Raw genomic sequence first — 16,846 nt, 5'->3', positions numbered from 1 at the left:
CGTTTCGACGGATGCCAGTCTCTCTGGCTGGGGAGCGGTGTGTCAGATGAGTTCTGCGCAAGGGAAGTGGATGCCGTCCCAAGCAACTTGGCCGATCAATCGCTTGGAGACCAGAGCAGTGCGTTTGGCATTGAAACGCTTCCTACCTCTCGTCCATCATCGCGCAGTCCGAATACTTTCAAACAATGCGACCACTGTGACCTACATCAATCGCCAAGGGGGCACGAGGAGCCGGCATATCTCTTGGGAGACAGACAGGTTGATGGCGTGGGCGGAGAGTCATCTCTCCCGCCTAGCAGCTTCCCACATTGCAGGCGTAGACAACGTTCAAGCCGACTTTCTCAGTCGTCAACATCTAGATCCCGGAGAGTGGGAACTCTCAGAGGAGACGATGAATCTCCTGTTCCACAGATGGGGGACCCCCTATCTGGATGTAATGGCAACCTCCCGGAATGCCAAGGCAGCTCGGTTCTTCAGTCGCAGAAGAGAGTACGACGCAGAGGGGAGTGGATGCTTTAGTCCTCCCCTGGCCCCGTCACGTTCTCCTCTACGTGTTTCCCCCTTGGCCTCTGGTGGGCAAGGTGCTCCGGAGAATAGAGTCCCACCAAGGCCCGGTAATTCTGGTGGCGCCGGTATGGCCCCGTTGTCCGTGGTTTGCAAACTTGATCAACCTCGCAGCGGACCTCTTCGTCTGGGTCACCTTCCATGCTGGCTGCATCAGGGTCCGGTATCTGTCGCCCAGGCCGATCGCTTCTGTCTTGCGGCCTGGCTTTTGAGAGGCGCCGGCTGAGATGGCGTGGGTACCCAGAGGCCGTTATCTCGACCTTCCTCAAGGCTAGAAAGACGTCTACCTCCATTTCCTATGTCAGGGTATGGAAAGTTTTTGAGAACTGGTGTGCTTTCATACCTGTGTCGCCACGGACCGCCTCGGTGGCTCAGATCCTATCTTTTCTTCAACAGGACTGGACAAGGGTCTGGTCTACAACTTGCTGAGAGTGCAAGTCTTTGCCCTAAGCTCTCTACTTCATCAACGAAAGGGAACTTCCCTTTCCTCTCACCCGGATATCATCCGATTCCTCGGGGGGGGGGGGGGGGTGTGAAGCACATGAAACCCCCGGTCCACGCTCTCTCAATCTCGTTCTCCAATCTTGGTCGGACCATCCTTTGAACCCATGCGTTCCACGACCCTCAAGAATATCACTCACAAGATGGTTTTCTTGGTAGCTATCTGTTCTGCCTGCAGAATCTCGGAGCTTCAAGCACTCTCGTGCAGAGAGCCCTACCTTCATTTTACGGATTCGGGAGTTTCCTTGCGCACTGTGCCTGCTTTTCTGCCCAAGGTGGTTTCCAATTTCCATTTGAATCAGACGGTAGAGCTTCCGTCCTTCTCAGCGGACACATCGGCGGATCTACGCAAGCTAGATGTCAAGCGTATCCTCATTCGCTATCTGGAAGTCACTAATGATTTTTGCTTGTCGAACCATCTTTTTGTTCTCTAGCATGGTCCGAAGAAGGGGGCCAAGGCGTCAAACTACCATTGCTCACTGGCTGAAGGAGGCAATCTTGGTGGCCTACATTGGAGCGGGTCGACAACCTCCGGCGGGTGTCAAGGCACATTCTCTTCAAGCTCAGGCTGCTTCCTGGGCGGAGATGCAATCGGTCTCGTTCCAGGAGATTTGTCAAGCGGCAACTTGGAAATCGTTACATTTATTTATTTATTTTATTTATTTAAAATTTTTATATACCGGCATTCATGTTGCAAACACATCATGCCGGTTTACATATAACAGGGGTGTACAGTGAACAATTCAATAACCTATTTGTGTAGAAGGAAGCATACCTTTGCTCGTCATTATTGTCTACACATACAGTCGCCTACTTTTGGCTCCTTTGGCTCTAGGGTCATTCGAGCAGAGCTTTCCGGGGCCCACCCTACGTAGGGAAGCTTTGGTACATCCCACTGTCTGGACTGATCCTGGTATGCACAGGGAAAAGAAAATTATTCCTTACCTGCTAATGTTCGTTCCTGTAGTACCAAGGACCAGTCCAGACGCCCTCCCTGACTGTTTATTGGGTTTAGGATTGTCTCTCTGCTCAAATTGTTCTTCAGTGCCTTTTTTCCTTTGGCTGGTTAATGGTTCATTCTGCAAGTTTGTTGTTTGACACTGTTTTATGCCCATTGCACACTGTTATTTGTACTTAATTCTATTGTTCTTGATCCATCCTGATTTTCCTCTTTGCTTTGATATGCTCCATACTGAGGATTAGTAGAGCGTGCACTACCTTATAAGGAAGCATCCTTCAAAGTTCTATCTGACTCCATCTGCTGGAAGGGGGCGATAACCCACTGTCTGGACTGATCCTTGGTACTACAGGAACGAAAATTAGCAGGTAAGGAATAATTTTCTTTTGCAAAAACTCCATGCTGAAGACCTTGTAAAGCATCACCATGGTTTGCAAGCCTTGGTTAGAATAACATTGGTTCATGGTGTTGATTTTTCTACAGAAACCAACAATTACTGTTTCCGTGGAAGTGGAACCAAACTTTGTTGCTGTTGGTCCATATCATTTGGCTGTAGGAATGAACAATCGAGCTTGGTTTTATGCGTTTACAGAAAACGGTAAGTGGATAATTTTATATCTTCATTTAAAGTATTAGCAAAAGTAAAGTTTTCAGTTAGGTAATTCATCTGGCAGTTGAAACATGCATGTTTTGTAAGATCTCTCTTTTTTTTGTTTGGATTTTTTTTCATTTGCAAGGAGAGATAGTTTAAAGTTTCTGAAAGCTCTTTCTGAGCTATTTCCACCATTCCAGTCTCTGTGGCTGGTGATCTAGGAGACAGACTTTGTGGGAAGGAGCATATATTCTTGGCCCATCACTTGCTGGGCTCAGGAGGCTTGTCTGAGCCCTGGAGAAGAAAAGACAGATTTGACATGAGCAGCCAGATAACACAGAAGGACTTTCTTATGTGCAGCCTTCCGGGATACCAGAGCTTATCTTTCTCGTTGCATGAAGGAGCAGGGGTGATGGCTCTGGCATCTTCTTCAGGTGTTAATGGATCTTCTTCCGCCAGCCACCTCCCTCAGTCCTCTCTTTTGCTGTTTTTAACTGGCAGGACATTCATATGTAAGAGCTCATTTATAGTCAAACAGGAGCCTAAAAAATGTCTTTCTTTTCAGACTGCTGGCCTCCCTTTCCCATCCTGTCACTTGGAAATTCTTGACCAGGATGTGCGATCTTGATCCTTTAATCTCTTGACCAGCGAGCTGCCTTGCTGGGTCAGCACTCACCTGTGAGCTGATCTCTCTGCTAAACTTGCCCTTTTGATAGGCTGTTCCCACCTCCAGGCAGACTTGAGCTGTTTTTCAGTCTGGGACCTGTCTCTGACACACACACCTGGGCTGCTTAGGTCATTGCTTGCAGACAGAATCTATGTCCCTTAAGTTAAACATGCAGATCAGATAACTTAGGCATGTATTATTAGTCTGGTCAAAGTTCCTCATCTCTGTTTTTATGCTGAAATATACATTCAGTGTCCATCTTGTGGAGTCACCGTCTGTTTTGTGGATTCAGAGTTCATATTTGGTTGCATACAGTGGAAGAACTTCTGGTATCTCCGTATAGGGGCATGTGCATTTGTCATACATACAAATGAGCTTGCCCCTTTGCACACCCCTTCATGTACTCTGAGTATGTCTTGCTTTACTCCTCCACTTTTTTTTTTTTTTACAGTTTATTAATGGCCTTTTTCCTAGCGTGTAGCAGATGGACTCAGGACCAATAGGTATAGTGTGCTTGTGATAGCAGTTGGAGATGGAGTCAGATTTCAATCTGACGTCAGCCCTAGTACATATACCCCTGCAGGAAGCTCTGCTCTTCAGTATTCCTCCGTCTCCATAGCAGTTCGGGATTCTACCCACGCTTGCACAGCGTTAGAGTATTCTAATCAAAGAAATCTAAAACAAAGAAGAAATCTTACCTCTCAGATGAGCCCCGCTCTCCTGCGATGATACCTACGGGTCCCTCCCCCAGTTGAGAATTTCTGACTGCATCAGTGCTACCGGGCTGATCAGCCCTATCCGGGCTAGACCCCGGTCCGATACGAGGGTCCACCCATGTGGAGGCCCTCCGAGGTGGTCGCCATATTGCTCGCGTGGTCGCCATCGCCATTTTCACTTGATCGCCACCCTGTACGCCAATTCGATCCGTGCGCACAGAGGCGAGTCATGCACACACAATCTCTTGGCTTCACACTGGCGTGCACATAAGTGCCGTGCGCACAAGGGCACCGGGGCACAGCCACATGCTCAACTGTGCCGGGCGCATAAGTAAACCCTGTGGGGTAGATTTTAAAAAGCATTTACTCGAGCAAAACTGGTTTTTGCTCGAGTAAATACACTTTACTCAAGTAAGTGGGCTTTTCAAAATTGCTACAATATATGCCATTGAATTGTCCATAGGATTTACTCAAGTAAGTGCACTTTACTCGAGTAAATAGCTTTTGAAAATTGCTACGATAGTATGTCACATTTACATGCGTAACTCCTTTGAAAATGACCCCCTGTGCGCACAGCGGTGCGTGCATCTTATTGAGCGCGCATCTGACCTACATGCACAACTTAGGCACACCCGGAGCACATAACTCAGCCTCCTGGCGTATGCTTGAACGCACAAACCGGAGTTTTCTGTAATCCTACGCGCACAAACCATGGCACCACCAGACAAGAAGCTCAAGGTCTCTGCCCAGCATGCCACATTAGAGCTGCGGAGCATGAATAGGCCACAGCCCTGTGTCTACAGTGCGAAGAGGCTCTGGGTGAACCAGGCCAAGGTCCTCTCCGCCGGCACTGGGATCCAAATTCACCGACAGTACACCGGATCTGGCTATCCCCAGCAGAAGCCTCCCTCAAACGGGGCTCCCGGAGATGCAGTGCCTCTCAATTTAGACCCTGCATCTTTCTCCTGGGTAGAATTCTTCAAAGGCCTACATACCTTTGTCCACATGCAACCGGTGCCCCCGATGACAGAACCACCGCCTCCCCCAGAGGACCCTAACATCCTGGGACCCTCTAAACCCAGAGAAGTGCCCATCCCGCCTCAAAGCCCCAATGTTGGGGACACGGACACCTCGGACGAGGATCAAGACTCCCCGGAGGAAGGGGAAATCCCTCCAGGAACGGAACCTTACCAAACCATGAGGCGATTCTTCGCCAAAGATGAACTATCAGACCTCGTGGCTCACAGCTTGAAAGAGCTTGCTATGCCAGGCACAAGTGCCACAGGGGAACCGAAGACAAACTCCCTCCTTGAGGGACTCCGCCAGGCCTCCCACCATTTCCCTTTGCTGCAAGCCGTGCAACAGCTGATTGACCTAGAATGGAAGGCTTCGGAGGCCATGTTCAAGGGGGGGACAGACTGGCAGCCCTATACCCCCTGGACCCTGCCGCCAAAGATCTCCTGGCATTCCCCAAAGTGGATGCCATGGCGCAGTCTCAAAGTGCACTACCATCCCAGTTGAGGGAAGAGCGGCACTCAAGGATGCCCAGGGCAGACGTCTGGAATCCATCCTCAAACAGTAATTCGACGTATCAGCTATGTTACTACAGATCGCGGCCTGCTGTGCCGTGGTGACATTAGCCTGCTTATCAAAGACCAGGAACGCCACCACACCCATTCTTGCCTGCAGCCTGCCTCTGATTCTTGCCCAGATATCTTCATTAGATTCCATAAATCAAGGATTTGATCAATGCACCATTTACGTATTAGATCTTTTAGATTTTACTGCAGCATTCAATACAATTGATCACAAGCTTCTATTATTCCTGCTCCAATTTCTTGGAATCAAAGGAACAGTACTCAAATGGTTTTTGTCCTACCTATCCAATAGATCTTTTCAAATTAATATTGGCAAGCCTTGTTCTGATTGGTAAGATTTGACATCTGGTGTGCAGCAGGGTTCAGCACTTTCTGCTACACACTTCAATATATATCTTACTTCCCTCTGTAAACTATTATCTGGTCTCAGCATAAACTACAGAATTTATGCTGATGATATTCGGTTCCCCCCCCCCTCCAATACTCTTGGTTCTTTAAATTAAATTTGTTAAGCATTTACTCAAATACAATACACAATAGCTTTCACACAATAAACTACAACTGAACCTGGAAAAAACAAATTATGATTGATTTCTTTCTCCTCTAAAATAAAAATACCCAGATATTGGTTTTGCTACCACGTTCTCATACGGAGTCAATCCATACCAATCAAAAAACAGGCTCGCAATCTTGGAGCTATCTTGGATCACACACTATCACTGAAGTCACATATAATAAATATTGTCAAAAACTCCTTTTATAAACTATGCTTAGCCATTGCTTCAAGCGCAAGACTTCTGCACAGTATTCAAGCTCTTATGCTAACAGGAATGAACAACTGTAACGCCCTACTTATAGGCTTGCCAGCGTATGAAACTAGAGCACTACAAATTGCTCAAAATGTGACTGCATGTCTTTTGACAGGAACCAAAATGCATGAGCATATTACACTGGCTCTTTCATCTCTACATTGATTTCCCATAAACTTTAAAGTCCAATATAAAGTGATCACAACTGTACATAAACTGTTACAAATCAATTCCATCCCTAGTTTAATTCTGTGCTGGGTATATATAGACCAAGTTGAATACAAAGATCTGAAAATAAGAAGTTACTGGAAGTATATGTTCTCCTAGGATTGCATGTTTAGACGATATGAGAGAAAGAGCTTTCTTGATAGCTGCCACAATATTATGGAACTCTTTGCCAGATGAACAGTGATAGATCCTTCAAAAAGGCTCTAAAAACTTTTCTTTCGAAACAAGCTTTTAGAGACGAGTAGTCTAACATGTTTTATGAAAAACTGATCACTTTTGATTTTATGTTTTAGGTAATGGTTATTTGTAGTTGTTTGTATTTTTAATACACTTTAATTTTATTATATATATGTTTCATATAATCTGCTACAAATAGGATATATGCAGAAAAAATTCTTTTTAAATAAATAAATATAGTAAGATATAGCAAACAGTTCAGTAATATGGGACATCGCATGAGAAAGGGTCTGAGTTGGATGATCTACACTAGTTACTTTCTTCTTGTTTATTTCCTTGCTGCTAGCAATATTTCATTTATTTCTTGTGGAAGTTGAAGTGTTTGAATCAAGCCATCTTCAACATCCATGCTGTTAGTGCTACAGAAAATAGGTTAGGATGGACAACTATTCTACCGAATTGAATCAGAAGATTTGGTATTAATGGCAGCCTGATGGGAGGAACCATTGCTAGTCTCTTTAGCCATGGGTACCAACTTTGTCATGGCCAGAATGGGGCGATGAGAATCACTTGCCCTGTGTCCTTTTGTAACTTTAATATTGTCCTCATTAACAGTATTGGAGGGAACGCATACGGCAGGCCTTTTGTTCCATGGAATGCCTCTATCACTAATGCCTGGTTGGATGGTCTTTTGGAACAATATTGCTTCAGTTTGGAGCAGATTGAAAGATGAAGTGAATAGGTGTATAGTTGGAGCCCTCCATAAGTCAATAGGCACTGTAGATTGTCATCTCTTATTGTCCATGCATGCTGTTGAAGCTAACAGCTCAACATATATCTTAGCACATTGTGTTTCCCTGGAAGGAAGATAGCTGAAAGCTGCTTTCTCCAATTTATTGCCAACTTCCAAATATTCATCACTTCTTTGCAAAGCTGGTAAGAGCCTGTTCCTCCTTGTTTATGTAGAACATTGATATTTGATTGTCCATTCGAATCTAAACAGTTTTGTTCACCAAGTGCCAGATTTTCAAAGGGTTACACGTGCCGGGCCTATTTTCAAAAGGCCCAGCGATGCATGTAAGTCCTGGGCCTTTACTAAAGGGGTGGGAAGGGGGCGGGGCATGGTCAGAGGCTCCCAGCACAGCGGCCATTTGTTGCTGTGTGGGGGATCGCGTGCCGGCAGTCGGCTGGCATGTGCAACTTACTTCAGCCCCAGGGCTGAAGTAAGTTTTAAAACAAACAAACAAAGAAAAAGGTAGGGGGGGAAAGGGCGGGGGAGGTAAGGGAAGGGAATATGGGGTGGGGGGTAGGGAACGGGGGTAAGGGAACAGGGAAAGGCAGCGCGGCTCATTGCGCGCAAGATGCACAATTGTGCACTCCCTTGCACATGCCGACGCCCGATTTTATAACTTGCGTGCGCAGGCATGGACAATAAGTGATGTCCTGTGAAAAGATGATTCTCCCAGGACAAGCAGGATGGTAGCCCTCACATATGGGTGACGTCACCGGACGGAGCCCTATCCCGGAAAACTTTCTGTCAAAGTTTCTAGAAGCTTTGACTGGCACACTGAGCATGCTCAGCATGCCATGATACCTTGAGCCACAGGGGTCTCCCTTCAGTCTCTTTTTTTTCCACGCTGCAGTTGGCCTCGCGGTCAGGAGCTCTGTGAGAATTCTCACATACTTTTCCTCACGGAAAAATCCTTAAAATTACTTCAGAAAAATTCCCTTACAGGGGTCTCCCATCAGTAAATATTTTTCTTCGATTTGGTGAGTAATAACAATTACTCCTGGTCGGTACTATCCCACTGTTTTTTCGGTGACCACAAACCATCAACAGTTTTTGGGCCTCAATCTTTGCCATGTCCATAACCACCAACATTATGTTTGTGTGCTGTGCCTCGGTTCGCCACACGACGTCACTTCTTGCCCAAAATGTGCCGAGATGACTCCGAAAGGTAGGAGGGCTCACCTGAATAAGATGGAAACCCTTTTCAAATTTCAACTAGTTCCATCAACATTGACACACTCATCGCCGGCAGGAGCTTCGAAAAAAGTGGACATAAAACCCGCCAGGAACATCAGGGTAGCGGTGACCGTCCATCACCGACTCCATCGAAGTCATCGACAGCATATACCTTGGCGCTGTTAGAGGTAAGCAGAGTTGCTTACCTCTAACAGGTGTTCTTCCAGGACAGCAGGATGTAGTCCTCATGAAACCCACCCGCCACCCTGCGGAGTTGGGTTTGATCCGTTTTATTTTATTTTTACGCTCGCACCTATTGCTACAAATGAGACTAAAGGGAGACCGCTGTGGCTCGAGGGATCATGGCATGCTGGGCATGCTCAGTGTGCCAGTCAAAGCTTCTAGAAACTTTAACAGAAAGTTTTCCGTGATAGGGCTCCATCCAGTGACGTCACCCATATGTGAGGACTACATCCTGCTGTCCTGGGAGAACCCCTGTTACTAGTAAGCAACTCTGCTTTCCTGGTTTTTCCAAATGTTTTGAGTGCACCATGAGCTGGGATGAGTTCCCATTCATTATTTGATGTATCCATTGCCGACAAACGGGCCGATTCAGTAAAGTCCGCGGGAGAGCGGGCGAACGCCCAGGCCACTCTCCTGTGCGCGCGATTCAGTATGCTAATTAGGCCTGGCGGTAAAACCAGGTAAAAGGAGCCCACTGTCAGCGGGTTTGACAGCTGATGCTCAATTTTGCCGACGTCAGTTCTCGAGCCCGCTGACAGCCAATTGAGCGTCCGGTTTTCGACCCGACAGTCGCAGGCCGACTTCAAATTTTTTTTTTTTACTTTTGGAAAGTTTCGGGACCTCTGACTTAATATCACCATGATATTAAGTCGGAGGGTGCACAGAAAAGCAGTTTTTAATGCTTTTCTGTGCACTTTCCCGGTGCCCAAAGAAATTAGCGCCTACCTTTTGGTAGGCGCTAATTTCTGAAAGCAAAATGTGCGGCTTGGCTGCACATTTTGTTTTCTGAATCGCGTGGGAATACCTAATACGGCCATCAACATGCATTTGTATGTTGTGGGCGCTATTAGGTTCGGGGAATTGGATGCGCATTTTCGGCCCCTTACTGAATAAGGGGTAAGGGAAAATGCGCGTCCAATAGCAGGTTAACAGTGCGCTCCGTCGGAGCGCACTGTACTGTATCGGCCCGAAAGTCTGTATTTGTGGAGGTTTTCCTCGCAAAAGGTTTTATTAAATTTTTTCCACCACTGAATGGAGTCCAGAAGTTCCTCTGTTATTGGAAACCTGCAGTGAGGATTTGGTTTTGTTGATTTCAAAATGTTTTTTTTTTTAGGTGCCATTGGGCTTTCCTCATGTTGAATCTTGTTAGAGGTGTAACTTGTATTGTGAAAGTCATGTGGCCTAAATATTTTCATGAATTTTCGAGCTGTAGTCCATTTGACTTCCAATAATAACTGTATTAGGGTTTCTTTTTTTCACTCTTTGTAGAGATAGGAAGGCTTTCCCTTTTTCCATATGCAGTTTTGCTCCTATAAATTTTATATGACGATTGGGAACCAGGCTGGACTTTTGAAAATTCATTAAGAAACAGAGGTTGTTCATGAATCCTACTACTTATCTTACATCTTTTATAGAGTTTCTGTAAGATGTATTTATTTATTTAAAGCTTTTTTTATACCGGCATTCATGATAAAATCACATCATGCTGGTTTACAGGAAACAGGGGAGTGATAACATTGAACGAAAAACTGGTGTTTATAGGTAGATATAAAAAGTTACAATAAAACAAGGAAAATTTGAACTTGGGTGAGAAGAAGAGTAGCTGGAATAATTTAGGCAATAAGAATGAACAGAATAAATTAACTTATTTACAAAGTGTTACAATTAATTACATAGTGTTGATGGGAAATTTACAAGTGGTTGTGGTATGTCTGGAGAGAGTTATAAGAGTTATACTAGATATTAGCCAGTCATCTAGGTATGGAAATACAAGGTTATCCCAGGACAAGCAGGATGCTAGTCCTCACATATGGGTGACATCACTGACGGAGCCTATCATGGAAAACTTTCTGTCAAAGTTTCTAGAAACTTTTGACTGGCACACTGAGCATGCCCAGCATGCCATGATATTCTCAGCCACAGGGGTCTCTCTTCAGTCTTCGTTTTTCGCGGAGTAGGAGCCTGTGTGAGACTTTTCACACAAATTCTGACTAAAAATCAGATCAAAATTCATTTTTTTCTCTCCCACAATCGGGGTTTCCCTCATTACCACCGGCCGGTGATTAGATAAATTCCCTTCCGACTCATTTGAGTTTCAGAATTTTTTCTTCAGATAACCTCGACAGCCGTCGATGAATATCATGGCCACGGGATTTAAAAAATGTCCCAAATGTAATCTGACCATGTCGATTACGGATCCACACCTCGAGTGTGTACTTTGTTTGGGCCAATCTCATGATGTCTCATGCTGCCCGAAATGTGCAGAAATGACTGCTAAAGGTCGGAAAGCATGACAAGAAAAGATGGAACATTTGTTCCATCTTCAACTCTTACCTTCCCCATCGACGTCCACTCAGTCGTCTCCGGCCGGAGCTTCAAAAAGGATAATCCTTAAGAAACGTCATCTGGAAGGTTCAGGGGACTGTTTATCACCGACCCCATCCGCGGCATCGACTAAATCAGCATCGGTCAAAACATAGACATCCTTCGATTCCGGAATCTCTATTATCCCCGGAGAAGTCGACAGCCAAGCGACCTCGCCTTCAGGAAACACCGAGGCGTTCACCTTCTCTCGAGGTACCAGACATCGAACCTCCATAGGGCCCTGTGGTAGGACCGATAACGCCACCACCGCCACCACATATAGCTGCTCTGCCTGCACCAGCTATTACAGAGGAATTGAGTGGATTTATCCGCCAAGCGGTGCTAGAAGCGCTCCAAGAGCATCGACCATCAATGCCGATGCCCTCGCCGAAGCTGACACCATTGTCTATGCCGGCGCCTCTGCCGATGCCAACACCCTCGCCAATGCCAGTGCCCACGCCGATGCCGGTACCATCTCCAAACATAGGACCAGCACTGATGCCATTACCTGGGGCTCCAGGACAACCGGAATTAACACTATTCCAAATGCTGATGAATAGGTTCGACGCCCTCATCGGTGCCATCCCACCGCAACCTACTCCTGCTAAATCTGCAGGACTAGGGGATGTTCCTGGACAGAAACCTGTCGATGATCCTCAACCAGGGCCTTCAGGTCTCTTTAGACCATTGATTCCATCACTTACACCGAGGTCTACTCCTACTTCTCCTTCCGGACAAGTGCTATACGACTCATGGGAGGAGAAAAATACTGATTCTTCATCGGAAAGCTTCATGTCTGCCCCGACTCCTCCTGAAGGCAGGAAAAAGTCTCCACCAGAAGACTTGTCCTTAACAAATTTTATAAAAGACATGGCAGACACAATTCCCTTCAACTTAGTGTCTGAGGAGGATACACGACAGCAGACTTTAGAAGTCTTACAATTTGTTGACCCTCCAAAAGAAGTCCTGGCCATTCCTGTCCACGAAGTACTTTTGGAGTTACAACATAGGCTTTGGGAACATCCATGTTCCATTCCACCTATTAATAAAAGAGTGGACTCTACATACCTAGTTCAACATGTGCCTGATTATCAAAAGCCACAGTTACCTCATCAATTGGTAGTAGTTGAGTCGGCTCAAAAGAAGTCCAAAAGAGATTGACCTCATTCCTCCACTCCACCTGGGAAGGATCATAGATTCCTAGACTCTTTCGGGAGAAAGGTATTCCAAGGAGCTATGCTCAACTCAAGGATAGCATCCTATCAACTTTATATGATGCAATACCAAAGGAATCTATGGAAGCAGATGCAGGAACTTTCTAATTCCCTATCTCAACAGTACCAGGATGCAGCTCAGGCCATTATACATAAAGGACTTGAAGCTGGAAAGCACAAAGTCCGGGCTGCCTATGATAACTTCGAAATATCTTCAAGGGTGGCAGCCTCAGGAATCAGTGCACGTCGCTGGGCCTGGGTAAAAGCCTCTGACCTCAGGATTGAGGTACAAGAGAAGCTAGTAGATTTGCCCTGCGTAGGTGACAACCTCTTTGGGTCGAAAGTCCAGAACGCAGTAACCCAACTAAAAGAACACGCAGAGACATTGCGCCAACTGTTGTCAGTTCCGCAAGACTCTTCCTCATCAATGTCTTGCCATCCACCAAGGAAAGAAACCAGAAAACCTTTCTACCGGAAGAGACGATATTATCCACCGGCATCCAGGGGTAGATCTTCTCGTCCACAACAAAGATCTCAGCCCAGACAGCATAGAGCCACTAGGCCTCAACCGCCACTGCAGACGGGACTGGCTGCAGGTTTTTGAGGCCACCACCAGAGAACAAAACCATCTCCACAATCCCAAACCGAACCTGCCAGTAGGAGGCCGAGTTTCCTCCTTCTACAACCATTGGTTGCAGATAACAACAGACCAATGGGTACTCTCAATAATGTCACGAGGTTACCAACTTAGTTTCCTCTCACCTCCAAGAGACTTTCCTCCAAAACCTCTTTCGTTAAATGAAAGTCACATAATTTGTCTACAAGCAGAAGTATCCACCCTTCTGAGAGCCAGAGCTGTAGAACCGGTGCCCCGGACTTAGCAGGGCAGAGGATTCTACTCCCGTTGTTTCCTCATTCCAAAGAAAACCGGAGGCCTACATCCCATCCTAGACCTCAGAAATCTCAACAAATTTCTAAGGAAAGAAAAGTTCAGGATGGTTTCTCTAGGCACCATGCTTCCCCTTCTTCAAACAGGAGATTGGCTTTGTTCTCTGGATCTATAAGAAGCTTACGCTCACATTCCAGTATTCCCTCCTCATGCATTTCCTGGTGAGTCATCAACATTTCCAGTACAGAGTACTACCATTCGGACTTGCCTCAGCTCTGGGAGTATTCACGAAATGTAGTAGTAGCAGCACACTTACACAAGGAAAGTTTTCCCCTATCTAGACGACAGGCTCATTAGAAGTCAATCTCAACAAGGAGCTTTGGCTTCTCTCAGCCGAACAATTACTCTAGTTCAATGATGGGGTTTCTCATCAATTATCAAAAGTCCCATCTCATTCCGTCTCACCTACTTCAATTCATCGGAGCAGAATTGAACACCATCCTTTCAAGAGCTTTTCTACCCGAGGATCGGGCAGACACGCTCTCCCTACTAGCAAACTCGCTACACTCACAGAAACAAGCAACAGCTCATCAGTTTCTAACTTTACTGGGCCACATGGCCTCCACAGTTCATGTTACTCCTATGGCAAGACTAGCCATGAGAATGACCCAATGGACATTAAGGTCACAATGGATCCAAGCCATTCAACCACTGTCTTCTCCAATTCAAGTAACCCACCAACTGCGTTCTTCTCTCATTTGGTGGATCACTAGAGACAGCTTGTGCAAGGGCTTACCCTTCCAATAACCAGTCCCACAGATAACTTTAACTACAGATGCATCCATCTTAGGTTGGGGAGCTCAAATAGACAATCTCCAAACCCAGGGCACTTAGACAAAACTCGAAGCAACATTTCAAATCAATTTCCTGGAACTTCGAGTTATACGTTATGCTCTGCATGCATTCAAGGACTGCCTTTCACACAAAACTGTTCTGATTCAAATGGACAATACAGTAGCCATGAAGTACCTAAACAAACAGGGAGGAACGGTATCTCCTTTGTCAAGAAGCTGCACAAATTTGGGACTGAACCCTAACACATTCCATATTTCTCCAGGCCACCTATCTAGCGGGCATCCACAACATAGTTGCAGATAACCTCAGTCGTCACTTCCAACCACACGAGTGGTCCCTGGATCCCCTAGTAGTGACCAGGATAGTCCAACGTTGGGGACAACAATAGACCTGTTTGCATCACACCTGAATTACAAAGTGGACAAATTTTGCGCTCTGCACAGGCAGAAACACCAGCCAGCCAAGGACGCCTTTGCTTGCCCTTGGAACGCCGGCCTTTTATACGCGTATCCTCTGATACCGCTAATAACCAAAACTCTAGTGAAGCTACAACAGGACAAGGGGTCCATGATACTCATAGCCCCGTATTGGCCTCCACAAGTATGGTTTCCCATACTCGTAGACCTCTCGATCAGAGAACCAATTCACCTGGGTGTAGCTCCCAATCTCATAACTCAGGATCAGGGCAGGTTGCGCCATCCCAACCTTCAATCCTTATCTCTGACAGCATGGATGTTGAAAGCTTGATTTTACAACCCCTCAAACTTTCAACTAATGTCTCTCAAGTGCTTATAGCTTCACGTAAACCTTCCACACAAAAGAACTATTCTTCGAAATGGAAAAGATTTACTTTGTGGTGCATGCAAAAGAACATAGACACTTTCTTCTGCCCCACACCTTCTCTGCTAGTTTACTTATGCCATCTTTCAGACTCTGGTCTCCAGACCTCATCTGTAAGAGTACACTTAAGTGCAATCTCAGTTTACCATAACAAGATGGGAGATGCACCAATATCCATACAACCTCCTGTCAGTAGGTTTATGAGAGGTTTAACTCACCTTAAACCACCAATTCGACCACCTGTCACAGAATGGGACCTGATTTTGGTCTTAACAAGGCTCATGTGTTCTCCTTTTGAACCCATGACTTCCTGTGATCTTAAATTTCTCACATGGAAGACTATCTTCCTCATAGCCATTACATCGGCTTGAAGGGTTAGTGAGTTACAAGCACTTGTCACGTACTCACCCTATACAAAATTCCTACATGACAGAGTGATTCTCTGGACACATCCAAAATTCCTCCCCAAGGTAGTTATGGAATTCCACTTGAACCAATCCATAGTTTTGCCTATATTCTTCCCAAGACCTCACACTCTCCAAGGTGAAAAGGCCTTATATACCTGGGACTGTAAACGTGCGCTAGCATATTACTTAGACTGCACTGCAGTCCATAGGAAATCCACTCAACTTTTTGTATCTTTTGATCCAAACAAACCCGGTAATCCAGTGGGCAAACACACTCTCTCCAACTGGCTAGCAGATTGTATAGAATTCTGTTATGAAAAAGCAGGCCTTCCTCTCCAAGGGTGAGTAAAGGCGCATTCAGTAAGGGCAATGTCAACCTCAGTAGCACACTATCGTTCAGTGCCAATCCTCAATATATTGTTCAGTACTGCTCCCCCAAGGGGAGGGGCTAGCTCTAGATGATACTCCATAGGCGAAGTTAGTGATCTGCTGTGGATTGTTTCCCACCGAGTGGCAGTTGATAATACCGTTCTATTAGTGTAAAGAATGAACACTTAGTAAAATAGTGAATCCCTGGGCCGATGGCAGATGACAGCGCCCTCAAGTGGAGATCTTGAGAGGGACCACCGGCTAGGTTGGAGTATTGAGACAAACACAGATAGTTCTTTATTAGACTGGAAGTAGAACCACCAAAGGTGGCAGTAGAGAGTTGATATGGCCGACAGGGCTGAAGACCCTCTGATACTGGAACTACGATCTCTGAGTTGCTGAGCTGTAAGGAGAGACTATAGATAGTGAGTAGACAGGGTATGCTGGGCATAACCAGTGGTAGATGATACACTCACAATTGTAGATCTCTGTAGTGTCTTCTTTATGCAACCGAGAGCCTTCAGTATTCAGGAGCAGGAGCCGCAGGCGAGTACTGGTTCCTGTAGGCAGTCTGAAATAGAACTCACAATAACTGTGTATGGGATGGCTTCTGGAATAGAAGAGAGGCTAGGAGAGATTTAGGAATGTAGGCCCTCGTGGAGCGAGTATTAGTTCCTGTCTGAAATAGGATTCACTGGGTTCACATCTGCGATCGCCTCCAGGCAATAGGAGTCTTCTGAGTCTTCGGGAACATAGGCCCTCGAGAAGCAAGTACCGGATCCCATCCAACAATCTGAAATAAAGAATAGAGAGAGCGGAGCCCCCAAGGAGCGGGTACTCCTAATAATACAAAAGCAGAGTAGCTTGGTTGAATCGTAACTGGCAGAGA

At 45.9% G+C, this 16,846-nt stretch overlaps 1 protein-coding gene across 3 annotated transcripts in view; it reads left to right on the top strand.

Annotated features, from left to right (window-relative positions):
* Positions 1–16,846, top strand: part of WDR19 (WD repeat domain 19) — a 410,737-nt gene that overhangs the window by 136,883 nt on the left and 257,008 nt on the right. For all 3 annotated transcript variants that reach the window (XM_029589326.1, XM_029589343.1, XM_029589335.1), the window contains exon 12: positions 2,507–2,621. In XM_029589326.1, the coding sequence (XP_029445186.1) occupies positions 2,507–2,621 (115 nt within the window). The remainder of the gene's footprint in view (positions 1–2,506; positions 2,622–16,846) is intronic.

This window comes from Rhinatrema bivittatum, chromosome 1 (assembly GCF_901001135.1).
Source record: "Rhinatrema bivittatum chromosome 1, aRhiBiv1.1, whole genome shotgun sequence".
In the NCBI taxonomy this organism is placed as follows: domain Eukaryota; kingdom Metazoa; phylum Chordata; class Amphibia; order Gymnophiona; family Rhinatrematidae; genus Rhinatrema; species Rhinatrema bivittatum.
The sequence above is the reverse complement of the archived record's forward strand: the minus strand, read 5'-3'. Positions and strand labels throughout refer to the sequence as shown.